The sequence below is a fragment of the Dendrobates tinctorius genome, unplaced genomic scaffold (assembly GCF_039654945.1).
Source record: "Dendrobates tinctorius isolate UK_male_01 unplaced genomic scaffold, ASM3965494v1 ptg000152l, whole genome shotgun sequence".
In the NCBI taxonomy this organism is placed as follows: domain Eukaryota; kingdom Metazoa; phylum Chordata; class Amphibia; order Anura; family Dendrobatidae; genus Dendrobates; species Dendrobates tinctorius.
Window position 1 is genome coordinate 2,148,008 of NW_027361819.1, and position 26,605 is coordinate 2,174,612.

Below are 26,605 nucleotides of genomic sequence, written 5' to 3' on the forward strand. Positions count from 1 at the left end.
TACATTACATTACTGATCCTGAGTTACATCCTGTATTATACTCCAGAGCTGCACTCACTATTCTGCTGGTGCAGTCACTGTGTACATACATTACTGATCCTGAGTTACATCCTGTATTATACCCCAGAGCTGCACTCACTATTCTGCTGGTGCAGTCACTGTGTACATACATTACATTACTGATACTGAGTTACCTCCTGTATTATACCCCAGAGCTGCACTCACTATTCTGCTGGTGCAGTCACTCTGTACATACATTACGTTACTGATCCTGAGTTACCTCCTGTATTATACCCCAGAGCTGCACTCACTATTCTACTGGTGCAGTCACTGTGTACATACATTACATTACTGATCCTGAGTTACCTCCTGTATTATACTCCAGAGCTGCACTCACTATTCTGCTGGTGCAGTCACCGTATACATACATTACATTACTGATCCTGAGTTACATCCTGTATTATACTCCAGAGCTGCACTCACTATTCTGCTGGTGCAATCACCGTGTACATACATTACATTACTGATCCTGAGTTACCTCCTGTATTATACTCCAGAGCTGCACTCACTATTCTGCTGGTGCAGTCACTGTGTACATACATTACTGATCCTGAGTTACATCCTGTATTATACCCCAGAGCTGCGCTCACTATTCTGCTGGTGCAGTCACTGTGTACATACATTACATTACTGATCCTGAGTTACCTCCTGTATTATACTCCAGAGCTGCACTCACTATTCTGCTGGTGCAGTCACTGTGTACATACATTACTGATCCTGAGTTACATCCTGTATTATACCCCAGAGCTGCGCTCACTATTCTGCTGGTGCAGTCACTGTGTACATACATTACATTACTGATCCTGAGTTACCTCCTGTATTATACTCCAGAGCTGCACTCACTATTCTGCTGGTGCAGTCACTGTGTACATACAATACATTACTGATCCTGAGTTACATCCTGTATTATACCCCAGAGCTGCGCTCACTATTCTGCTGGTGCAGTCACTGTGTACATACATTACATTACTGATCCTGAGTTACATCCTGTATTATACCCCAGAGCTGCACTCACTATTCTGCTGGTGCAGTCACTGTGTACATACATTACATTACTGATCCTGAGTTACCTCCTGTATTATACCCCAGAGCTGCACTCACTATTCTGCTGGTGCAGTCACTCTGTACATACATTACGTTACTGATCCTGAGTTACCTCCTGTATTATACCCCAGAGCTGCACTCACTATTCTACTGGTGCAGTCACTGTGTACATACATTACATTACTGATCCTGAGTTACATCCTGTATTATACTCCAGAGCTGCACTCACTATTCTGCTGGTGCAGTCACTGTGTACATACATTACATTACTGATCCTGAGTTACATCCTGTATTATACCCCAGAGCTGTACTCACTATTCTGCTGGTGCAGTCACTGTGTACATACATTACATTACTGATCCTGCGTTACATCCTGTATTATACTCCAGAGCTGCACTTACTATTCTGCTGGTGCAGTCACTGTGTACATACATTACATTACTGATCCTGAGTTACATCCTGTATTATACCCCAGAGCTGCACTCACTATTCTGCTGGTGCAGTCACTGTGTACATACATTACATTACTGATCCTGAGTTACATCCTGTATTATACCCCAGAGCTGTACTCACTATTCTGCTGGTGCAGTCACTGTGTACATACATTACATTACTGATCCTGAGTTACATCCTGTATTATACCCCAGAGCTGTACTCACTATTCTGCTGGTGCAGTCACTGTGTACATACATTACATTACTGATCCTGCGTTACATCCTGTATTATACCCCAGAGCTGCACTCACTATTCTGCTGGTGCAGTCACTGTGTACATACATTACATTACTGATCCTGAGTTACATCCTGTATTATACCCCAGAGCTGTACTCACTATTCTGCTGGTGCAGTCACTGTGTACATACATTACATTACTGATCCTGAGTTACATCCTGTATTATACCCCAGAGCTGTACTCACTATTCTGCTGGTGCAGTCACTGTGTACATACATTACATTACTGATCCTGCGTTACATCCTGTATTATACCCCAGAGCTGCACTCACTATTCTGCTGGTGCAGTCACTGTGTACATACATTACATTACTGATCCTGAGTTACATCCTGTATTATACCCCAGAGCTGCACTCACTATTCTGCTGGTGCAGTCACTGTGTACATACATTACATTACTGATCCTGAGTTACATCCTGTATTATACCCCAGAGCTGCTCTCACTATTCTGCTGGTGCAGTCACTGTGTACATACATTACATTACTGATCCTGAATTACATCCTGTACCATACTCCAGAGCTGCACTCACTATTTCTGCTGGTGCAGTCACTGTGTACATACATTACTGATCCCGAGTTACATCCTGTATTATACCCCAGAGCTGCACTCACTATTCTGCTGGTGCACTCACTGTGTACATAAATTACTGATCCTGAGTTACATCCTGTTATACCCCAGAGCTGCACTCACTATTCTGCTGGTGCAGCCACTTTGTACATACATTACTGATCCTGAGTTACATCCTGTATTATACTCCAGAGCTGCACTCACTATTCTGCTGGTGCAGCCACTGTGTACATACATTACTGATCCTGAGTTACATCCTGTTATACCCCAGAGCTGCTCTCACTATTCTGCTGGTGCAGCCACTGTGTACATACATTACTGATCCTGAGTTACATCCTGTATTATACTCCAGAGCTGCACTCAGTATTCTGCTGGTGCAGCCACTGTGTACATACATTACTGATCCTGAGTTACATCCTGTATTATACTCCAGAGCTGCACTCACTATTCTGCTGGTGCAGTCACTGTGTACATACATTACATTACTGATCCTGAGTTACATCCTGTATTATACACCAGAGCTGTACTCACTATTATGCTGGTGCAGTCACTGTGTACATACATTACATTACTGATCCTGAGTTACATCCTGTATTATACCCCAGAGCTGCACTCACTATTCTGCTGGTGCAGTCACTGTGTACATACATTACATTACTGATCCTGAGTTACATCCTGTACCATACTCCAGAGCTGCACTCACTATTTCTGCTGGTGCAGTCACTGTGTACATACATTACTGATCCTGAGTTACATCCTGTCTTATACCCCAGAGCTGCACTCACTATTCTGCTGGTGCACTCACTGTGTACATACATTACTGATCCTGAGTTACATCCTGTTATACCCCAGAGCTGCACTCACTATTCTGCTGGTGCAGCCACTGTGTACATACATTACTGATCCTGAGTTACATCCTGTATTATACTCCAGAGCTGCACTCACTATTCTGCTGGTGCAGCCACTGTGTACATACATTACTGATCCTGAGTTACATCCTGTATTATACTCCAGAGCTGCACTCACTATTCTGCTGATGCAGTCACTGTGTACATACATTACTGATCCTGAGTTACATCCTGTATTATACCCCAGAGCTGCACTCACTATTCTGCTGGTGCAGTCACTGTGTACATACATTACATTACTGATCCTGAGTTACATCCTGTATTATACCCCAGAGCTGCACTCACTATTCTGCTGGTGCAGTCACTGTGTACATACATTACATTACTGATCCTGAGTTACATCCTGTATTATACCCAAGAGCTGCACTCACTATTCTGCTGGTGCAGTCACTGTGTACATACATTACATTACTGATCCTGAGTTACATCCTGTTATACCCCAGAGCTGCACTCACTATTCTGCTGGTGCAGTCACTGTGTACATACATTACATTACTGATCCTGAGTTACATCCTGTACCATACTCCAGAGCTGCACTCACTATTTCTGCTGGTGCAGTCACTGTGTACATACATTACATTACTGATCCTGAGTTACATCCTGTATTATACCCCAGAGCTGCACTCACTATTCTGCTGGTGCAGTCACTGTGTACATACATTACATTACTGATCCTGAGTTACATCCTGTATTATACCCCAGAGCTGCACTCACTATTCTGCTGGTGCAGTCACTGTGTACATACATTACTGATCCTGAGTTACATCCTGTATTATACCCAAGAGCTGCACTCACTATTCTGCTGGTGCAGTCACTGTGTACATACATTACTGATCCTGAGTTACATCCTGTATTATACCCAAGAGCTGCACTCACTATTCTGCTGGTGCAGTCACTGTGTACATACATTACATTACTGATCCTGCGTTACCTCCTGTATTATACTCCAGAGCTGCACTCACTATTCTCCTGGTGCAGTCACTGTGTACATACATTACATTACTGATCCTGAGTTACCTCCTGTATTATACCCCAGAGCTGCACTCACTATTCTGCTAGAGTTCTAGTCCTCTTCCTCTCTGAAGAGACAATTTGCATAATTAGCATATTTCCCAGAGGAGCATTGCGGCTTTAAGTCTCCTCACCTCGACATGCTTAGCATGTCATTCTCCGCAAGGAGAAATGATACTTCTTGGATATCGGTCAGACGCCTCTCTCACAGCCAAATCAGATCTCCCACTTTGCACTGATGAGGGGCAGTACCCCGAAACACAGTGTCTGCAAATGGAGATTCTGGTTTGGCTTTTATCCTAAGTCATATAACAAGGCTTGTTAAAGGGTCAACACTGACTTTTAGGATTGCTACCTCCAATAGGTGGCACTAGAGTTCTAGTCCTCTTCCTCTCTGAAGAGACAATTTGCAGAACTCCAGAGCTGCACTCACTATTCTGCTGGTGCACTCACTGTGTACATACATTACTGATCCTGAGTTACATCCTGTTATACCCCAGAGCTGCACTCACTATTCTGCTGGTGCAGCCACTGTGTACATACATTACTGATCCTGAGTTACATCCTGTATTATACTCCAGAGCTGCACTCACTATTCTGCTGGTGCAGTCACTGTGTACATACATTACTGATCCTGAGTTACATCCTGTATTATACTCCAGAGCTGCACTCACTATTCTGCTGGTGCAGTCACTCTGTACATACATTACATTACTGATCCTGAGTTACCTCCTGTATTATACTCCAGAGCTGCACTCACTATTCTACTGGTGCAGTCACTGTGTACATACATTACGTTACTGATCCTGAGTTACCTCCTGTATTATACCCCAGAGCTGCACTCACTATTCTGCTGGTGCAGTCACTCTGTACATACATTACATTACTGATCCTGAGTTACATCCTGTATTATACTCCAGAGCTGCACTCACTATTCTGCTGGTGCAGTCACTGTGTACATACATTACGTTACTGATCCTGAGTTACCTCCTGTATTATACCCCAGAGCTGCACTCACTATTCTGCTGGTGCAGTCACTGTGTACATACATACATTACTGATCCTGAGTTACCTCCTGTATTATACTCCAGAGCTGCACTCACTATTCTACTGGTGCAGTCACTGTGTACATACATTACTGATCCTGAGTTACATCCTGTATTATACCCCAGAGCTGCTCTCACTATTCTGCTGGTGCAGTCACTGTGTACATACATTACATTACTGATCCTGAGTTACATCCTGTATTATACCCCAGAGCTGCACTCACTATTCTGCTGGTGCAGTCACTGTGTACATACATTACATTACTGATCCTGAGTTACCTCCTGTATTATACCCCAGAGCTGCACTCACTATTCTGCTGGTGCAGTCACTCTGTACATACATTACGTTACTGATCCTGAGTTACCTCCTGTATTATACCCCAGAGCTGCACTCACTATTCTGCTGGCGCAGTCACTGTGTACATACATTACATTACTGATCCTGAGTTACCTCCTGTATTATACTCCAGAGCTGCACTCACTATTCTACTGGTGCAGTCACTGTGTACATACATTACATTACTGATCCTGAGTTACCTCCTGTATTATACTCCAGAGCTGCACTCACTATTCTGCTGGTGCAGTAACTGTGTACATACATTACATTACTGATCCTGAGATACATCCTGTGTTATACTCCAGAGCTGCACTCACTATTCTACTGGTGTAGTCACTGTGTACATACATTACATTACTGATCCTGAGTTACATCCTGTATTATACCCCAGAGCTGCACTCACTATTCTACTGGTGTAGTCACTGTGTACATACATTACATTACTGATCCTGCGTTACATCCTGTATTATACCCCAGAGCTGCACTCACTATTCTGCCGGTGCAGTCACTGTGTACATACATTACATTACTGATCCTGAGTGACATCCTGTATTATACTCCAGAGCTGCACTCACTATTCTGCTTGTTTCTTCCCCAGTGATTGTGGAGAGGGGGTGATGAGCTGCAGATTTAACCCCTCAGGATCTCTGCTTGCTGTTGGTCTGATCACTGGATCCATAAAGGTGAGGTGTGGTGGGGTGAGTGTCTTCAGCGGTGCTGCCGCCGCTCCCGTGTCAGGTGGTGTGAGCGATGCTCTGTGTCTCTCCAGGTGTACTCCATGCCCGCCGGACACTGGGCGCACACCCTACAGGATGAGCAGTCTGTGGCACAACGCCTGCCGGTGACAGCGCTGCGATTTCAGCCCTGCAGGCCGTCCTCACGGGGGGAGCTGCTGTTGGCCACATGTGAGATACCGCGCTGCTCGTACTTCTCGCGATCATCCAAAGACCGTGGCGCTCGCCCCTCTGAGTCTCACCTGTTCCTCACCTCCTCAGATGCCAGCGGGCGGGTGAAGTTCTGGCATATCTCCACCCAGAGCTGCGTGCGATCCCTGACAGAGGAGCGCCAGACCCTCGCCACAGCCTTCAGTCCGTCCGGCTGCAGGTTCCTGACCGCAGGGTCCAGTGATGAGATCCTTGTCTATGACACCGAAACCATGAAGTGTGTGAACATCTGTCAGCCCAGGTCTGTGCCAGCGACACCACCGGGGCCCAACCTGCACCAGCGCTCAGACCACCAGGGGGCGAGCTGCACATGGCGGGATAGGGCTCCTATTGATATGGAGCTGAATACAGCTCGCCCTCTAGTGGCAGGAGCAGGTATGTAATATTGTGTCTACGCTCCCCCGGCAGCCCCTCGCTGTCTGTGATGGACGGGCACCGTTCCCGGATCTTCGGCCTCACCTTCCACCCCCTAAGTGAGGAGCGTTTTGTGTCGGGGGGCTGGGACGACACCGTGCAGGTGAGAGGCCGTGTGTGAGCACAGGGAGGTTATTACACTCCAGGAGGTTATTATAAGCCGCCGTCTCGTCTCTTGCAGTTCTGGGACGTCAGACTGACTCATTCCTTAAGGTAACGGTGAGCGGCTGACGTGCGGGGGGCCGAGGTGTGAGCGACGGTGGTCTAACTCCTAATCTCCCCTCTCCAGGAGGATCTCCGGACCCCACGTGTGTGGAGACGCCCTGGACATCGATCCGGACACACAGCAGATCCTGATCGGCTCCTGGCGGAAGGAGGAGAATCTGCAGGTGAGGAGAGCGGGGGCCATAGCGGGAGTCACCCAGCATTCCCTGCAGACTCGAGGTGAAGCCCCCTGTAGACCCTTACATCCCCCACTCATCGGTGATCTCTCGCAGGTCTGGGATTCCCAAACCGGACAGAAAATGGAAACCGTGCCCGACGACTACCGGGGACCCTCCAGGGTGAGTCTGGGAAACCCTGCCGACAGCACCGGACAGTGGGGGTCCGACCGCTGCCAAAGTCAGGAAACAGGAGCTCGTCTGGAGTTACATTCCCGCTGACACTATACTCTAGTCACATCTAGAGCTGCACTCACAATTCTGCTCACTGCCTGTTTGGAGGCTAGTGGTGTTGTAGTTTAACATTAGCTCTGTACAGAAGCTGAACCAGCAGGAGAGCAGGGAGATGCGATCACTAGCCTCAATCATTGACAGCTCCATGTGTGACTAGAGTTAGTGACTTACGCGGCCTCCACCCCGGCGCGGTGCACTGATCCGCTTGCTGCATGTCCCGGTCCTGTCATGTGTCGCTCTGCCTCTCAGGTGTACGGCTGCCGCTGGTTGGGTGCAGGTCACATGATTGCAGCAGGAAGCGACATCAACATCTGTCGAATTATCGACCGGAGTTCCTTCCAGGTGAGAAAATACTAGAAATGGAACATGTTCTCGCATGTCGCCCCCTCGCCGTCCGGTCACTGGCACACGCCGCGCCCTCGCAGTCCGGTCACTGGCACACGCCGCGCCCTCGCAGTCCGGTCACTGGCACACGCCGCGCCCTCGCAGTCCGGTCACTGGCACACGCCGCGCCCTCGCAGTCCGGTCACTGGCACACGCCGCGCCCTCGCAGTCCGGTCACTGGCACACGCCGCGCCCTCGCAGTCCGGTCACTGGCACACGCCGCGCCCTCGCAGTCCGGTCACTGGCACACGCCGCGCCCTCGCAGTCCGGTCACTGGCACACGCCGCGCCCTCGCAGTCCGGTCACTGGCACACGCCGCGCCCTCGCAGTCCGGTCACTGGCACACGCCGCGCCCTCGCAGTCCGGTCACTGGCACACATTGCCTTCTTGCAGTCCGGTCACTGGCACGCGCCGCTCATTCACACTCGATGCTCTCTTTCTTCAGACTCGGGGGAGCCTGGTTGACCTGCCCTGTGGAGTCTACAGTCTGGACGTCTCGTCGCCCGTCTCTCCAGCTGCCCCTCTTCTCGCCGTCACCTCTGGGCACAGAGTCTTCCTGATGCGTCCCACAGGCAGCGCCTTCTCCTGACACCTCCGTGTACAGAGAACCACCACCCCCATCATCAATCATCCACTGTGCAGCTCGTTATTTGCAGGTTTGCTCCAGCCACAGTCACCAGTCAGTGCCACATTGCCATCTGCCACAAGCTCAGTGCCACACCGATGCCCCTCACCCATTACTGACCAATCACATACCGACTCCTCCCACAAGAGGGCGACAATTCCGGGTTATATCCCTGACTCCCAATAATAAAGATCTATCCAGATTCTGTCGGAGCCGTTGTCTGCGCAGTTCTCGTGGTGGCCACCAGGAGGCGATGAGGAACGTTCCATAGAATCTCGGGATTTTGTCACTGCGGATTTTATTACTTGTCTTCCTATGAAGTCACATGATGAAATTAGCATAAAAGTAGTTGATTTCACTGATCTGACTACAACTCCCAGCATCCTCTCACAATTCATCACAGAGCAGCATTCTATGACATCACCGAGCCGGAGTTCCCCTTTAAGGGTGGTCTTCTGTCCGGGGTCAGTGATCGGGCCAGGCCAGCCGGTGCAGGGAGTGGGCCACCGCCTCCATCCGCTCCCTGTATTCTAGGTGACTGTAGTTTCCCTCCGGGACCCCTGTAAGGCCATGGAGGGCCCCCCAGCAGCTGCCGGCAATCACCCCGGTGGAGTCGCTGTCACCTGTGGGGACGGACAGTGTCAGCGCGGAGTCTGGCTGTACCAAGCAGGGGCCAGAGTATACCCCGCTACCTACCCCCATGAAACATGGACCTGCTGCACAGCTCCCCCCAGGATCCCTGGGCCCCCAGCAGAGCATCGTAGGCAATCATGGGAGCGTCGTGACCGCTTCGCCCCGGCCAGCCATCCAGACTCCACCGCCCGTACTCCACATCCCTCTCCACCGCGCCGTAAGGAGACGGGAACCTCGCCGGCCCGGCGCCCTGCAGAAGACCCCTCTCCGACAGGTACCTGGGGAGAGAACCTCACAATCGTCACAGCGTAAGAGTCACTCTGGTTTCTGTTTTGTGGATGCAGCCTGCAGTGTAAAGAATGGTGGTTACGACTGTGCCCCTCTCCTCCTCACCTCTCCCAGGACTGCTGAAAATAATCCCACACCTCCAGGTGGCGCTCGGCGTCTGCGTCCGTGGAGCGCACGTATTCCAGCGCCAGAGGGAGCGTCTCCAGCAGGCGGAGGCCCCATTGTGCTAGCGGGACCCTCTGCACCGACAGGGACGTGAAGAGAGCGGAGGCCAGAGAGCCGAGATACCCTGCAGACAGCAAGCGGGACGGTCACACCCAGCATGGCTGCCACCAGCGCTCGCCCCCCCGGAGCTGCAATCACCGACCTGTCGGATGGTTGTGCGTCATCTTCCCGCTCTCCACGCTAACAGCGACCAGCAGCGACAGCTCAGACGGCCGCGGGAACCTGCGGAGAGACTGCCAGACATCACGCGGACTACGATGGGGTGCACAGGACCCCCTATAGTTTTTGGCTCCTCCTCACCTCAGCCCTATACACATGGATCTCATGGCCGCTCCGCATCCGGTCGCAGAGGGGTTAAAGGGGATTCTGTAGCCGCCAGGTTCCCCGGGTCGCAACTGGGAGGTTCCTAAAATGAGAAGAGGGTCCATCACGGTTTCTGCTCCAGTCACACCCAGAGCTGCACTCTGCTGGTTCAGGGCCTGGGCGCGCGCTGCTGCATTGTGGGAGACATAGTGTCGGCCCGGCAGAAACCGGCTGCGATGGTTTACAGACATTACATCTCCCACAATGCACGGCAGCAGGATCTCTGCCAACATTTCAGAGCAGAATTATGAATTCAGCTCTGGAGTATAGAACAACGGAAGACAAGCTTCTTACCCAGAATGCTCGTGGGTCCGGGCTTCCGCCCCTCCATATCCGTCATGGCGGACACGTATCTCGCGGCCAGGTCGTGATACAGCTCGTCATTCTGCTTCCCTGCGGGCGGAGAACGGGAGAAGTCAGGAGGCGATCTGATTGGAGGACCCCCGTCCACCATATTATAGCCCACCCACCCGATGCCAGGCTCTCGCCCGTCGCCAGGTGGAGCACGGTGTCGTCACTGACCGGCCAGTCCGGGAGAGCCGCCCTGATCTCCGCCAGTCCTCCCAGCGCCTGCAGCTCCGTGTGGATCTGGGGCCCCGACTTACAATATTCCCACAGCTGGTTCCTGTAGCCCAGAGCGTCTCCGGCCCCGCTCAGCAACATGGCGGCCACGTAGAGGTCACGAGACGGCGCCGTCCTGAGACACAGCGACAAGCAGACGTTACAGGAGCTCCGCCACGAGTACAGCGTCTATGGGAGTCTGTGGTGGCCAGAAATCCGCCCCATGCTTTACACTGCAGCTCTGCCTGACAAGTGACTTCAGCTAAGCTGCATTGTCTGTTGGAGTCGGCGGTTGTCTAAAATTCGCCTCCTCCATGCTTTACACTGCCGTTCTGCTCCATTAGGCCACAGCTATGATCAGTGACCCGGGAGTCTAATATCCAGCTCCCCTTCCTCCATGCTTTACACTGCAGCTCTGCCCGCTCAGTGCAGGGAGAGCAGACTTCTATTACTACATGCAGTGCCGGTAAATAACCAGCAGGTGTCACTGCTCAGAGCCCCCAACATCATTAAAGGGGAAGTGCACCATCTGGGACAGAACCATCTGTGCAGTGGAGGAGGGGTGTTCCCAGGTAACTTTCATGGCCTCATCCAGCTCCGGTGACATTGGATATCAGTGCTGGGGAGGGGATATATGGGAGGCAGGAGGGGATATATGGGGGGCCTGGGAGGAGATATATGGGGGGCAGGAGGGGATACATGGAGGCAGGAGGGGATATATGGGGGGGCAGGTGGGGATATATTGGGGGAGGGGATATATGGGGGCAGGTGGGGATATATTGGGGGGAGGGGATATATGGGGGGGCAGGTGGGGATATATTGGGGGAGGGGATATATGGGGGGCAGGAGGGGATATATGGGGGGGCAGGAGGGGATATATGGGGGGTTGGGAGGGGATATATGGGGGGCAGGAAGGGATATATGGGGGGGCAGGAGGGGATATATTGGGGAGGGGATATATGGGGGCAGGTGGGGATATATTGGGGAGGGGATATATGGGGGCAGGTGGGGATATATTGGGGGAGGGGATATATGGGGGCAGGTGGGGATATATTGGGGAGGGGATATATGGGGGGCAGGTGGGGATATATTGGGGGAGGGGATATATGGGGGGCAGGAGGGGATATATGGGGGGGCAGGTGGGGATATATTGGGGGAGGGGATATATGGGGGGGCAGGTGGGGATATATTGGGGGAGGGGATATATGGGGGCAGGTGGGGATATATGGGGGGCAGGAGGGGATATATGGGGGGCAGGAGGGGATATATGGGGGGCAGGAGGGGATATATTGGGGGGCAGGTGGGGATATATGGGGGGCAGGTGGGGATATATGGGGGGCAGGAGGGGATATATGGGGGGCAGGAGGGGATATATGGGGGGCAGGAGGGGATATATGGGGGGCAGGAGGGGATATATGGGGGGCAGGAGGGGATATATGGGGGCAGGAGGGGATATATGGGGGGGCAGGAGGGGATATATGGGGGCAGGAGGGAATATATTGGGGGGCAGGAGGGGATATATTGGGGGGCAGGAGGGGATATATTGGGGGGCAGGAGGGGATATATTGGGGGGCAGGAGGGGATATATTGGGGGGCAGGAGGGGATATATTGGGGGGCAGGAGGGGATATATTGGGGGGCAGGAGGGGATATATGGGGGGGCAGGTGGGGATATATTGGGGAGGGGATATATGGGGGCAGGTGGGGATATATTGGGGGAGGGGATATATGGGGGCAGGTGGGGATATATTGGGGAGGGGATATATGGGGGCAGGAGGGGATATATTGGGGGAGGGGATATATGGGGGCAGGTGGGGATATATGGGGGCAGGTGGGGATATATTGGGGAGGGGATATATGGGGGCAGGTGGGGATATATTGGGGGAGGGGATATATGGGGGCAGGTGGGGATATATTGGGGAGGGGATATATGGGGGCAGGTGGGGATATATTGGGGGAGGGGATATATGGGGGGCAGGAGGGGATATATGGGGGGGCAGGTGGGGATATATTGGGGGAGGGGATATATGGGGGGGCAGGTGGGGATATATTGGGGGAGGGGATATATGGGGGCAGGTGGGGATATATGGGGGGCAGGAGGGGATATATGGGGGGCAGGAGGGGATATATTGGGGGGCAGGTGGGGATATATGGGGGGCAGGAGGGGATATATTGGGGGAGGGGATATATGGGGGGCAGGAGGGGATATATGGGGGGCAGGAGGGGATATATGGGGGCAGGAGGGGATATATGGGGGGGCAGGAGGGGATATATTGGGGGGCAGGAGGGGATATATGGGGGGCAGGAGGGGATATATTGGGGGGCAGGAGGGGATATATTGGGGGGCAGGAGGGGATATATGGGGGGGCAGGAGGGGATATATGGGGGGGCAGGAGGGGATATATTGGGGGGCAGGAGGGGATATATTGGGGGCAGGAGGGGATATATTGGGGGGCAGGAGGAGATATATGGGGGGGCAGGAGGAGATATATGGGGGCAGGAGGGGATATATGGGGGGCAGGAGGGGATATATTGGGGGGCAGGAGGGGATATATGGGGGGCAGGAGGGGATATATGGGGGGCAGGAGGGGATATATGGGGGGCAGGAGGGGATATATGGGGGGCAGGAGGGGATATATTGGGGGGCAGGAGGGGATATATTGGGGGGCAGGAGGGGATATATTGGGGGGCAGGAGGGGATATATGGGGGGCAGGAGGGGATATATGGGGGGCAGGAGGGGATATATGGGGGGCAGGAGGGGATATATGGGGGGCAGGAGGGGATATATGGGGGGCAGGAGGGGATATATGGGGGCAGGAGGGGATATATGGGGGCAGGAGGGGATATATGGGGGCAGGAGGGGATATATGGGGGCAGGAGGGGATATATTGGGGGGCAGGAGGGGATATATGGGGGCAGGAGGGGATATATTGGGAGAGGGGATATATGGGGGGCAGGAGGGGATATATGGGGGGCAGGAGGGGATATATGGGGGCAGGAGGGGATATATGGGGGGCAGGAGGGGATATATTGGGAGAGGGGATATATGGGGGGCAGGAGGGGATATATTGGGAGAGGGGATATATGGGGGGCAGGAGGGGATATATGGGGGGCAGGAGGGGATATATGGGGGCAGGAGGGGATATATGGGGGGCTCTGCTCTTCTCCCTCCTCCCATTATTAATCAGCCTGAAGTGACTGATCACAGGGAGCAGTAGATTTGGTAATCGCAGCTCATGGGGGACATTACAGCTGCAGGGTTCTGTCGGGCAGTGAGGCGCTGCAGCAGCTCCGGTCTCTTACTTGTTCTCCATGTTGTGTCCTGTGGACGCGATGGAGCAAAGTTTCTACCCAGAATCCCCCCTCCTGTCCTGGAGTCATGTGACCTGCGTGTCCTGGTGTAACCCCTTCACTGCCAGGGCCCGGCGCATTCTGTGTCTGTTTCTGGGCGCTCAGCGGAGGTCAAAGTTCACCCATTTAAACCGGGTGTGTATGTGACGGGCAAGAGGCAGAGCAAGGGTTAACAAGGGGTTTAGTTCACAGGAGGAGACCGCAGGCAGGGAGATATGGACATGGGGGAGAGTGATTCCCTAATGCAAAGATGCAGGGGTGTAACTAGAACTGATTGGGCCCCCTCAAAGACACACCCCCTCAAAGACACACCCCCTCAAAGACACACCTCTCCAGGAACTACATTTCCCAGAGGTCCATGCAGCAGGCAGCTCTGCAGAGAGCTAATAGACAGCGAGGGCTCAGGGAAGGGGCGGGACTGAACTAGTCTGAAGCAATACACTCTGTGATTGGCTGCAGGCAGGGAGGCGGGCCCAATGTGTGCTTCGCTCCGCCCAGCAGGCACAGAAATGCAGCGTAGGCTGCGAAATCATAGCGTATGTTGTTTTCCGCCGGGGCCCTGGATCCCCTACACTGCACGCACCGGGCCGGCGGGCCCCCAAGACAGCGTTGGCCACAGCACCCGCCGGAGCGCCGCAGTAATGTACTTAATTAAATTGCACTACCAGGTAGCTCCGATCGGAGCCGGGGCCACAACGGGGGTCTGCGGTGACGGTGTCCTCTGTAACACTGGCGGTGACGGTGTCCTCTGTAACACTGGCGGTGACGGTGTCCTCTGTAATACTGGCGGTGACGGTGTCCTCTGTAATACTGGCGGTGACGGTGTCCTCTGTAACACTGGCGGTGACGGTGTCCTCTGTAATACTGGCGGTGACGGTGTCCTCTGTAACACTGGCGGTGACGGTGTCCTCTGTAATACTGGCGGTGACGGTGTCCTCTGTAACACTGGCGGTGACGGTGTCCTCTGTAACAGTGGCGGTGACGGTGTCCTCTGTAATACTGGCGGTGACGGTGTCCTCTGTAATACTGGCGGTGACGGTGTCCTCTGTAATACTGGCGGTGACGGTGTCCTCTGTAATACTGGCGGTGACGGTGTCCTCTGTAACACTGGCGGTGACGGTGTCCTCTGTAACACTGGCGGTGACGGTGTCCTCTGTAATACTGGCGGTGACGGTGTCCTCTGTAACACTGGCGGTGACGGTGTCCTCTGTAATACTGGCGGTGTCCTCTGTAATACTGGCGGTGACGGTGTCCTCTGTAACACTGGCGGTGACGGTGTCCTCTGTAATACTGTCGGTGTCCTCTGTAACACTGGCGGTGACGGTGTCCTCTGTAATACTGGCGGTGACGGTGTCCTCTGTAACACTGGCGGTGACGGTGTCCTCTGTAACACTGGCGGTGACGGTGTCCTCTGTAATACTGGCGGTGACGGTGTCCTCTGTAACACTGGCGGTGACGGTGTCCTCTGTAACACTGGCGGTGACGGTGTCCTCTGTAACACTGGCGGTGACGGTGTCCTCTGTAACACTGGCGGTGACGGTGTCCTCTGTAACACTGGCGGTGACGGTGTCCTCTGTAATACTGGCGGTGACGGTGTCCTCTGTAATACTGGCGGTGACGGTGTCCTCTGTAATACTGGCGGTGACGGTGTCCTCTGTAATACTGGCGGTGACTGTGTCCTCTGTAATACTGTCGGTGTCCTCTGTAATACTGTCGGTGTCCTCTGTAATACTGTCGGTGTCCTCTGTAATACTGTCGGTGTCCTCTGTAATACTAGCGGTGTCGGTGTCCTCTGTAATACTGTCGGTGACGGTGTCCTCTGTAATACTGTTGGTGTCCTCTGTAATACTGTCGGTGTCCTCTGTAATACTGGCGGTGACGGTGTCCTCTGTAATACTAGCGGTGACGGTGTCCTCTGTAATACTGTCGGTGTCCAGGACACCGTCACCGCCAGTATTACAGAGGACACCGACAGTACTACAGAGGACACCGTCACCGCCAGTATTACAGAGGACACCGACAGTATTACAGAGGACACCGACACCGACAGTACTACAGAGGACACCGTCACCGCCAGTATTACAGAGGACACCGACAGTACTACAGAGGACACCGTCACCGCCAGTATTACAGAGGACACCGACGGTGTCCTCTGTAACACTGGCGGTGACCGTGTCCTCTGTAACACTGGCGGTGACGGTGTCCTCTATAACACTGGCGGTGACCTCTATAATACTGGCGGTGACGGTGTGCTCTGTAATACTGGCGGTGTCCTCTATAACACTGGTGGTGACTGTGTCCTATATAACCCTAGCGGTGACCTCTATAATACTGGCGGTGACGGTGTGCTCTGTAATACTGGCGGTGACGGTGTCCTCTGTAATACTGGCGGTGTCCTCTATAACACTGACGGTGTCTTCTCTAATACTGGCGGTGTCGGTGTCCTCTCTAATACTGGCGGTGTCGGTGTCCTCTCTAATACTGGCGGTGACGGTGTGCTCTATAACACTGGCGGTGACGGTGTCTTCTTTTGATCCTGACGGTCATTGCCCGGGGTACTGGCCCCAACGGATGTAGGTTTGGACGGGGGAATAGACTCTTCCCTCAGCGGTGAGAGTCCTCGCACTATCGGGGCCTGTGACACGGTCCTGACACCGTTCATGGCGGTGTGTCCGGGCTGCTGTGCTGTAGCGACGCGCGTCTGTATCCCTCACACAGATCTCGCCTCCCCCGGTCAGTACCGTCAGTTGTGTCAGCGTCGTCGGCCGAGTTCTCAGCCTCGTCAAGGTCCTGGATGTAGGCGGAGACGGCGGTACATGCGGGGTGTCAGCAGGACCCCTTCGGTCGGCTCCTGTCAGCGCGTCCTCTCGTCCCTAGCTCCCCGCCCTCACCTCACACCCCCGACGCGCGCTCAGCGTTCCTGCCCAGTGCTCTCTGCCGGCTTAGCCACGCCTTTTCTCGCGCACAGGGAACATCCCGTTACTCTCAGCGCTCCCCCCTGTAACTGGTGACAGGATGCCAGGGTCACACGGGGTGACAGCCAATACAGGGCAGCGAGGGGCAGACCGTCCCCCAATACTGATCTGTGTAGAGGCAGACAGGTGTCGCCCCCTGCTGGCGCAGTGTCTGGCTGGGCAGTTTGGCCACGTCCGTCCATAACGCTCCCAAATCACCAAACTTTGAGGCAGATTTTATAAAATTCCTTCGTATTGCTCCAGAGACAGCGAAGATAAGTAAGTGCACCCCTCCATGCACGAGCGCCGCTTATAGGAGGTTGTCAGCTCCTCCCTCCACCGCAGAACAGAGTCCGGTCAGAGTCCTGGGATCTCTCCTCCATCTTTGCCGCAGGCAGTCTCAGCTTCGACACAGGAGGCGACGTCTCAGCTCCCGGCGCAGGAGGTCTCGCTCCTTCCGGATTCCCTGGAGGACGCTCTGGTTCTCCTGCGCTCGTCTCACCAGATACGGAATCACCGAGTCCACCGAACCGTAAGGGATGGACTTATAGACCAGATACCCAGCCTGCCCTGAGGACGAGAGCGGCGAAACGTCAGCCCCGCCAGGCGTACCGCGAGGAGAGACACTGACCCACACCAACCTACCGAGCGTGAGAGACACGTGGTCACACATCCCGAGGAGCTGCCCGAAGCACACGGCACCGCCGCTCCCACCAATCCCGAGCTCCGCCATCCTGGAAGAGCAGAGAACCTGTATCTAATCCTCTCCCGTGTGACACTGACTGCTGAGCCGTGTATCTAATCCTATTCTGTGTGATACCGACTGCTGAGCCGTGTATCTAATCCTATCCTGTGTGATACTGACTGCTGAGCCATGTATCTAATCCTCTCCCGTGTGACACTGACTGCTGAGCCGTGTATCTAATCCTATTCTGTGTGATACCGACTGCTGAGCCGTGTATCTAATCCTATCCTGTGTGATACTGACTGCTGAGCCATGTATCTAATCCTCTCCCGTGTGACACTGACTGCTGAGCCGTGTATCTAAACCTATCCTGTGTGATACTGACTGCTGAGCTGTGTATCTAATCCTCTCCTGTGTGATGCTGACTGCTGAGCCGTGTATCTAATCCTCTCCTGTGTGATACTGTCTGCTGAGCCATGTATCTAATCCTCTCCCGTGTGACACTGACTGCTGAGCCGTGTATCTAATCCTCTCCTGTGTGATACTGACTGCTGAGCCGTGTATCTAATCCTATCCTGTGTGATACCGACTGCTGAGCCGTGTATCTAATCCTATCCTGTGTGATACTGACTGCTGAGCCGTGTGTCTAATCCTCTCCTGTGTGATACTGTCTGCTGAGCCATGTATCTAATCCTGTCCTGTGTGATACTGACTGCTGAGCCGTGTATCTAATACTATCCTGTGTGATGCTGACTGCTGAGCCGTGTATCTAATCCTCTCCTGTGTGATACTGACTGCTGAGCCGTGTATCTAATCCTCTCCCGTGTGACACTGACTGCTGAGCCGTGTATCTAATCCTCTCCTGTGTGATGCTGACTGCTGAGCCATGTATCTAATCCTCTCCTGTGTGATACTGACTGCTGAGCCGTGTATCTAATCCTATCCTGTGTGATGCTGAGCCGTGTATCTAATCCTCTCCTGGGTGATACTGACTGCTGAGCCGTGTATCTAATCCTCTCCTGTGTGATACTCACTGCTGAGCCATGTATCTAATACTATCCTGTGTGATACTGACTGCTGAGCCGTGTATCTAATCCTCTCCTGTGTGATACTCAGTGCTGAGCCGTGTATCTAATCCTCTCCTGTGTGATACTGTCTCCTGAGCCGTGTATCTAATACTATCCTGCGTGATACTGTCTGCTGAGCCGTGTATCTAATCCTCTCCTGTGTGATACTGCTGAGCCATGTATCTAATACTATCCTGTGATACTGACTGCTGAGCCGTGTATCCAATCCTCTCCTGTGTGATACTGACTGCTGAGCCGTGTATCTAATCCTATTCTGTGTGATACCGACTGCTGAGCCGTGTATCTAATCCTATCCTGTGTGATACTGACTGCTGAGCCATGTATCTAATCCTCTCCCGTGTGACACTGACTGCTGAGCCGTGTATCTAATCCTATCCTGTGTGATACTGACTGCTGAGCCGTGTATCTAATCCTCTCCTGTGTGATACTGTCTGCTGAGCCATGTATCTAATCCTGTCCTGTGTGATACTGACTGCTGAGCCGTGTATCTAATACTATCCTGTGTGATGCTGACTGCTGAGCCGTGTATCTAATCCTCTCCTGTGTGATACTGACTGCTGAGCCGTGTATCTAATCCTCTCCCGTGTGACACTGACTGCTGAGCCGTGTATCTAATCCTCTCCTGTGTGATGCTGACTGCTGAGCCGTGTATCTAATCCTCTCCTGTGTGATACTGACTGCTGAGCCATGTATCTAATCCTATCCTGTGTGATGCTGAGCCGTGTATCTAATCCTCTCCTGGGTGATACTGACTGCTGAGCCGTGTATCTAATCCTCTCCTGTGTGATACTCACTGCTGAGCCATGTATCTAATACTATCCTGTGTGATACTGACTGCTGAGCCGTGTATCTAATCCTCTCCTGTGTGATACTCAGTGCTGAGCCGTGTATCTAATCCTCTCCTGTGTGATACTGTCTCCTGAGCCGTGTATCTAATACTATCCTGCGTGATACTGTCTGCTGAGCCGTGTATCTAATCCTCTCCTGTGTGATACTGCTGAGCCATGTATCTAATACTATCCTGTGATACTGACTGCTGAGCCGTGTATCCAATCCTCTTTGTGTGATACTGACTGCTGAGCCGTGTATCTAATCCTCTCCTGTGTGATACTGACTGCTGAGCCGTGTATCTAATCCTCTCCTGTGTGATACTCAGTGCTGAGCCGTGTATCTAATCCTATCCTGTGTGATACTCACTACTGAGCCGTATATCTAATCCTACCCTGTGTGATACTGACTGCTGAGCCGTGTATCTAATCCTCTCCTGTGATACTGACTGCTGAGCCGTGTATCTAAGCCTCTCTTGTGATACTCACTGCTGAGCCGTGTATCTAATCTCCTGTGTGATACTGACTGCTGAGCCATGTATCTAATACTATCCTGTGTGATACTGTCTGCTGAGCCGTGTATCTAATCCTCTCCTGTGTGATACTGACTGCTGAGCCGTGTATCTAAGCCTCTCCTGTGTGATACTCACTGCTGAGCCGTGTATCTAATCCTCTCCTGTGTGATACTGACTGCTGAGCCATGTATCTAATACTATCCTGTGTGATACTGACTGCTGAGCCGTGTATCTAATCCTCTCCTGTGTGATACTGACTGCTGAGCCATGTATCTAATCCTCTCCTGTGTGATACTGACTGCTGAGCCGTGTATCTAATCCTATCCTGTGTGATACTCACTGCTGAGCCGTGTATCTAATCCTCTCCTGTGTGATACCGACTGCTGAGCCGTGTATCTAATCCTCTCCTGTGTGATACCGACTGCTGAGCCGTGTATCTAATCCTCTCCTGTGTGATACCGACCGCTGAGCCGTGTATCTAATCCTCTCCTGTGTGATACCGACCGCTGAGCCGTGTATCTAATCCTCTCCTGTGTGATACCGACCGCTGAGCCGTGTATCTAATCCTATCCTGTGTGATACCGACCGCTGAGCCGTGTATCTAATCCTCTCCTGTGTGATACTGACTGCTGAGCCGTGTATCTAATCCTCTCCTGTGTGATACTCTCTGCTGAGCCGTGTATCTAATCCTCTCCTGTGTGATACTGACTGCTGAGCCGTGTATCTAATCCTCTCCTGGGTGATACTGACTGCTGAGCAGTGTATCTAATCCTCTCCTGTGTGATACTGACTGCTGAGCCGTGTATCTAATCCTCTCCTTTGTGATACTGACTGCTGAGCTGTGTATCTAATCCTATCCTGTGTATTACTGACTGCTGAAATCCTATCCTGTGATGCTGACTGCTGAGCCGTGTATCTAATCCAATCCTGCGTGATACTGACTGCTGAGCCATGTATCTAATCCTCTCCTGTGTGATACTGTCTGCTGAGCTGTGTATCTAATCCTATCCTGTGTGATACTGTCTGCTGAGCTCTGTATCTAATCCTATCCTGTGTGATACTGTCTGCTGAGCCGTGTATCTAATCCTCTCCTGTGTGATACTGTCTGCTGAGCCGTGTATGTAATCCTCTCCTGCGTGACACCGACTGCTGAGCCGTGTATCTAATCCTCTCCTGCGTGACACCGACTGCTGAGCCGTGTATCTAATCCTCTCCTGCGTGACACCGACTGCTGAGCCGTGTATCTAATCCTCTCCTGCGTGACACCGACTGCTGAGCCGTGTATCTAATCCTCTCCTGCGTGATACCGACTGCTGAGCCGTGTATCTAATCCTCTCCTGCGTGATACCGACTGCTGAGCCGTGTATCAAATCCTCTCCTGCGTGATACTGACTGCTGATCCGTGTATCTAATCCTCTCCTGTGTGATACTGACTGCTGAGCCGTGTATCTAATCCTATTCTGCGTGATACCGACTGCTGCGCCGTGTATCTAATCCTATCCTGCGTGATACCGACTGCTGAGCCGTGTATCTAATCTCCTACGTGATACCGACTGCTGAGCCGTGTATCTAATCCTCTTCTGTGTGATACTGACTGCTGAGCCGTGTATCAAATCCTCTCCTGTGTGATACTGACTGCTGATCCGTGTATCTAATCCTCTCCTGTGTGATACCGACTGCTGAGCCGTGTATCTAATCCTATCCTGCGTGATACCGACTGCTGCGACGTGTATCTAATCCTATCCTGCGTGATACCGACTGCTGCGCCGTGTATCTAATCCTATCCTGCGTGATACCGACTGCTGAGCCGTGTATCTAATCCTCTTCTGTGTGATACTGACTGCTGAGCCGTGTATCTAATCCTCTCCTGTGTGATACTGACTGCTGAGCCGTGTATCTAATCCTATCCTGTGTGATACTGACTGCTGAGCCGTGTATCTCAGCCCTGTGGTACGCCCACCTGTGCGCAGCGTGCAGCACGGACTCCTCGTTGTGGCTGGCGACGATCAGGTTGTGTTTCGCTCCGTCCTGTGCGATCAGCTCCAGCAGGTGATCCAGTGATTGCTGGTAACTGGGGGTCAGAGGTCAGTGTTTGAATTCTGCAGTGATACAATGTATCATTCCGCAGCTCTGATCTCACTGACACACTGTAACAGCCCCTCAGCGGTGTCCGCTCCACTTTCCTCACCTCCTGTTGGTGGCCGCCCAGTCGGGCTGGACGGGGTCCCTGTAACCCTTCTCTTTCGACAGTTTCCGCTCCTTTTCCATATACGCCCCGCGGACCAACTTCACCCCGAAACAAAGGCCCAGAGTGTCCGCCGTGCGCAGGTCCTGGGTCAGGTTCTTGTATGAATGCTCCATGACGGAAAGACAAAACAACAAGGGGGGTAACAGCCCATCCATGAGGGTGTCACCAACATAACGGCACCTCCCGCACGACCATGGCGTTCGCTCAAAGGTACGTGGCCCCTTCTCCAAGTTGGGAGAGATCATCGAGCATCCCGACTGTTCTGTCTCCATGGCGACCGTCTTACCTTTGATACCTGGCCCCTTCCCCAAGATGGCGGAGACCTTCAAGCACCCTGACTGTTCTGTCTCCATGGCGACTGTCTTACCTTTGGTACATGGCCCCTTCCCCAAGATGGCGGAGACCTTCAAGCACCCTGACTGTTCTGTCTCCATGGTGACTGTCTTACCTTTGGTACAGGGCCCCTTCTCCAAGATGGCGGAGACCTTCAAGCACCCTGAATGTTCTGTCTCCATGGCGACTGTCTTACCTTTGATACATTGCCCCTTCTCCAAGATGGCGGAGACCTTCAAGCACCCTGACTGTTCTGTCTCCATGGCGACTGTCTTACCTTTGGTACACGGCCCCTTCTCCAAGATGGCGGAGACCTTCAAGCACCCTGACTGTTCTGTCTCCATGGCGATTGTCTTATCTTTGATACATGGCCCCTTCTCCAAGATGGCAGAGACCATCAAGCACCCTGACTGTTCTGTCTCCATGACGACGTCTTACCTTTAAGTAGCACTGATAGGTGTTCCAGATCCAGGGCTCGTCCGTGTTGCTCTGGGCCATCATCGCCATGGTAACCAGGCTGAGCGCGGGGTTCACGTACGTGTACTCAGCATCCACCAGGACACGGACGCGCTTCGCCTTGGCGTGCTGTGGAGAGATCAGAGGCAGTGCACTGTACAGCAGGAAGCCAGGTGGTTGCTAGGCAACACTGCGCATTCGCCGTCCTCACCTTCCCGACGCGGCTGAGCCTCCGCACCGCCGTCTGGAGATGCCGATTCTGCTCGTCGGACAGGAAGGGAAAAGCCGGATCCTGCGAGAACGACGGCGACGTTTACTACGAGTGTCGTAAAACTGTGCCAATATGGCCGAAAAGCGGAGACGCCCCCCGTACCTGGCCCCCCATGATGGAGACGATCCGCTGAGGACTGAGCGCCGGCCGCTGAGACGGATCGGACAGACACACGGACAGAACCTTCTGATGACACGAGGGAGGAAGAGGAGACGTGGTGACCGGGTCTGATGGTTGTCGCTTCCCGCTCCCCCCAGCTTTACATTATGTGCCGCACTCACGCACAGGTCGGCGCTCATCAGGGCCGTGATTTTCAGCTGCATCATGGGACGGTCGCCTCCCGCCGAGGAGAGGTCCACGCACTTCAGCATGATCTCCTCGTTCTGCTCGTACCAGCGCTCCCTGCGAAATGATGCGGCAAACACGGAGCAAAGCGTTTACAGAAGACTGGGTGCAGTACCGATCATGGACTGCAGGTGGCACTGCTCCTGCTCAATACTAACAGAAGTGACATCTGCTGGCAGGAACTGGTACTGCAGCTCAAAATATCAAAAAACATTTTTTTTTTCCGTTTTCGTTCTCATGTGTAGAGATGTAACTTCAGGCTCTAATGCAAAACCTATAGCAAGAGCCTACACCACCATTCAAACACTCTCTGAGCCCCCTTAAAGCCAATGTGTTCATCAGATTAAGCACTATTGGTCATTAATGTATGATCTTTGAGAGGGGGTGTGGCTCACAGGATCCTCTTGGGCTGCTCTGAGCCACGCCCCCATGGAAAACACCATAAAGAGTAGAACCAAATAATAAGGCCCTTATCTCGAACCAAATTACAGATTAAAACAAAAGAAAGTGGAAAAATCAAGGGAACGGCAGGAAAAAAAATAACAAAACTGGTAAAAAATGTTATGCTACCACAATCCATATTAAAAATGTTACAATTTTCACACCGACCCCTCATTCTTTTTTTTTAGCCTCTTCCTTATTATTCCAGGAAATTGAGGTGTACATTAGAAGCAATGAACAGACTCTGCACACGCTCATTAGATGCTTCAATATATAAGAGAGCATCAAAGGTCATGGTGAAGGGAGGAAGAGGTGAGTTGTGACATCGAGGTGTTGTCAGTCATTGTACAGGAGGAGGTGAGCTGTATATTGAGGTGCCATCATTGTAATCCTGCCTCTGCTGATAATGAAGCTGCTGTAAAATCATCCTGAATTACAAGGAGTATAAAAGAGTGAATGGTGTCAAAGTGCAAGATTGCTAATTTTGTGCTGCAGTACCACCTTTAACCTGAAGGTGGCAGTTTCCATTGTTGGTGACATCTGCTGGCAGTTGTTGGTAATGTGACCTTATATATATCTATCTTCAATGTAATATTTTTCTTAATGAAGTGTAGACATTGGGGTAACGTGAGGCTTCCGGGGCCCGATGCAAACCATTTATATGATCTGGGCCTATAATTTAGCTGACATATAAGCAGCTGCTACCACCACTGGCAGGAGGGTGGGGGGGGGTCATTCATACTGACTGTTTCCACTATTACATTAGGAAAGCAGGACAATAAAATCACACATGAAATATGTTGCAGTGCCCCCTAGTGGTCAGGTTATGTATCATGGCTCCCAGCTCACCCGCTTTTGCTTTCGCCCAAGTCCTCCTCGATGGGTACAGCCAACATGGGGCGAATGCCGAGCAGCGCCAGCCGCTCCGTACAGGCCCGGATCTCAGGGAGGGTCTCTCCGGCGACAAACTGGCCGTACACCGAGCCTCTCATGCCCCATTCAAAGAGTCTGCGGCCCAGGAGCCTGCGAGCCACGGAGAGAAGCTGCGGGGAGAAGAATCAGACATGGAGGAGATCGGGGGTCTGAACATCGGGGGTCCGATCCTGTGTGAGAGATGCGTCTTAACCTGGTCTGACACATTGTAACAAGTCTCTGCAGTGAGCGCAGGCTGCGGACCGGACGGCTGTTACAATGCGTCGTCTGGGGAGGATCTGATGCAACTGTAACAGACCCTCAGCTGTGCGCACAGGTCTGGGATCAGTCAGGACAATGCTCTGATGGTTCAGCCTGATACACTGCAGCGAACCCTCAGCTGTGACCAGTCAGCGGTGACGTTTCCGGCACTCACCTTGTCGGAGTTCCTCACCAGAGTGGGCACAGAGCAGAGCCGGAATATGAGCAGCCCCCGCACCACCTCCCAGCCGCTCTTCAGCCTGAAAGCCTTTCCATCTGAAAAACTGAGCGCCGGTCCCGGCCCGTGAGCGAACGCCTTACAGGACCAAGTCCAGACCCGGGGCGAGAGCCACAACCCAGAACGCAGGCAGCGAGCGAAGCGCCACATGATCAGTGCAGCTCGGGGACACCTGCGGACTGCAGTGAGCGCGGGGGGACAGTCAGTGACCAATGACCGCGCACGTGGGACGGCGGCAGCTGTGTACATAAATGATGGCCCCACCGCAGGGGATGACGGGGTTAACACATATGTATATAGGGACGGGACACTTATTAACCCATTGCTGAGCGCTTCACCAGCGGCCGATTAGTCAGCGACAGGTCCGACCGCGCAGGGGGCAATGTAATAAAGGTCACCCATGCTCTGAGATGACACCGCAGAGCAATGTCCACATCCACCACCAGGGAGCAGCAAAGGGGGAAAATCTCCTCTACAGACCACTACGCACAATACCGGGGTCCCAGCCCCCGTCTCCCCATTATTCAGGCGGAGCACCATGGTTCATAGAGACGCAGGAACCGTAAAGAATCAGGCTGCATCCCTGCGTAAGGCAGAAAAGGTGCAATTACTGAGCTCCACCACCAGAGGGAGCCGCTGCATCCCAACCTCCTGCTCTTAAAGGGCCCTTGTCCCAATTTGCATTTTGATGACCTGTGGGAACGGTCGCATCTGTCCAGACCCAAGGATTTATCGCACGGAGCGGCAGCTGAAACACTTCTCACAAGGGGAAGTTACCGTCTGCAGACCTATGTAAACCGCTGGAGTGGCGGAGGATTGGGGGGGGGGGGGGGGGGATGTCCTAGGTGACCCCCGTCCCTTTAA

The 26,605-nt window shown here is 52.8% G+C and overlaps 4 protein-coding genes across 7 annotated transcripts in view; 1 reads left to right on the forward strand and 3 right to left on the reverse strand.

Moving 5' to 3' along the window:
* LOC141050714 (WD repeat-containing protein 47-like) overlaps positions 1 to 8,951 on the forward strand; it is a 36,136-nt gene extending 27,185 nt beyond the window's left edge. Inside the window, exons 3-11 of the mRNA XM_073547309.1 lie at positions 6,304 to 6,388; positions 6,475 to 6,610; positions 6,701 to 6,890; positions 7,058 to 7,166; positions 7,245 to 7,276; positions 7,353 to 7,452; positions 7,561 to 7,626; positions 7,987 to 8,079; positions 8,567 to 8,951. Coding sequence (XP_073403410.1) covers positions 6,304 to 6,388; positions 6,475 to 6,610; positions 6,701 to 6,890; positions 7,058 to 7,166; positions 7,245 to 7,276; positions 7,353 to 7,452; positions 7,561 to 7,626; positions 7,987 to 8,079; positions 8,567 to 8,710 — 955 coding nt within the window. The 3' untranslated portion in view covers positions 8,711 to 8,951. The remainder of the gene's footprint in view (positions 1 to 6,303; positions 6,389 to 6,474; positions 6,611 to 6,700; positions 6,891 to 7,057; positions 7,167 to 7,244; positions 7,277 to 7,352; positions 7,453 to 7,560; positions 7,627 to 7,986; positions 8,080 to 8,566) is intronic.
* Positions 1 to 9,012, reverse strand: part of LOC141050716 (calcium-binding protein 5-like) — a 44,131-nt gene extending 35,119 nt beyond the window's left edge. Inside the window, exon 1 of one of the 2 annotated variants that reach the window (XM_073547316.1) lies at positions 8,878 to 9,012. The gene's annotated coding sequence lies outside the window, so the exon portion shown is untranslated. Of the gene's footprint in view, positions 1 to 6,280; positions 6,395 to 8,877 lie in introns of those variants that run through there. The other variant, XM_073547314.1, reaches the window with a different exon arrangement.
* Positions 9,013 to 9,027: 15 nt separating this feature from the next.
* LOC141050715 (ADP-ribosylhydrolase ARH1-like) lies at positions 9,028 to 14,406 on the reverse strand. Of its 2 annotated transcripts, none has more exons than XM_073547311.1 (8): positions 14,120 to 14,406; positions 10,861 to 10,952; positions 10,550 to 10,648; positions 10,193 to 10,298; positions 10,035 to 10,114; positions 9,773 to 9,956; positions 9,443 to 9,657; positions 9,028 to 9,369 (listed from the first exon to the last, which is right to left on the reverse strand). In XM_073547311.1, the coding sequence occupies exons 1-8, from the start codon at positions 14,128 to 14,130 to the stop codon at positions 9,212 to 9,214; spliced, it is 945 nt and encodes a 314-aa protein (XP_073403412.1). In that variant the 5' UTR covers positions 14,131 to 14,406; the 3' UTR covers positions 9,028 to 9,211. The 2 variants fall into 2 exon arrangements, with proteins under 2 accessions (XP_073403412.1, XP_073403411.1); XM_073547310.1 differs by having other exon boundaries at positions 10,726 to 10,952; positions 14,120 to 14,405.
* A 2,936-nt stretch (positions 14,407 to 17,342) lies between these two features.
* Positions 17,343 to 26,574, reverse strand: PRODH2 (proline dehydrogenase 2). Of its 2 annotated transcripts, XM_073547321.1 has the most exons (10): positions 25,679 to 26,574; positions 25,180 to 25,373; positions 23,826 to 23,946; positions 23,647 to 23,730; positions 23,485 to 23,565; positions 23,256 to 23,402; positions 22,425 to 22,591; positions 22,197 to 22,307; positions 17,767 to 17,855; positions 17,343 to 17,691 (listed from the first exon to the last, which is right to left on the reverse strand). In XM_073547321.1, the coding sequence occupies exons 1-10, from the start codon at positions 25,988 to 25,990 to the stop codon at positions 17,522 to 17,524; spliced, it is 1,476 nt and encodes a 491-aa protein (XP_073403422.1). In that variant the 5' UTR covers positions 25,991 to 26,574; the 3' UTR covers positions 17,343 to 17,521. The 2 variants fall into 2 exon arrangements, with proteins under 2 accessions (XP_073403422.1, XP_073403421.1); XM_073547320.1 differs by having other exon boundaries at positions 17,343 to 17,855.
* Between the last annotated feature and the right edge of the window lie 31 nt (positions 26,575 to 26,605).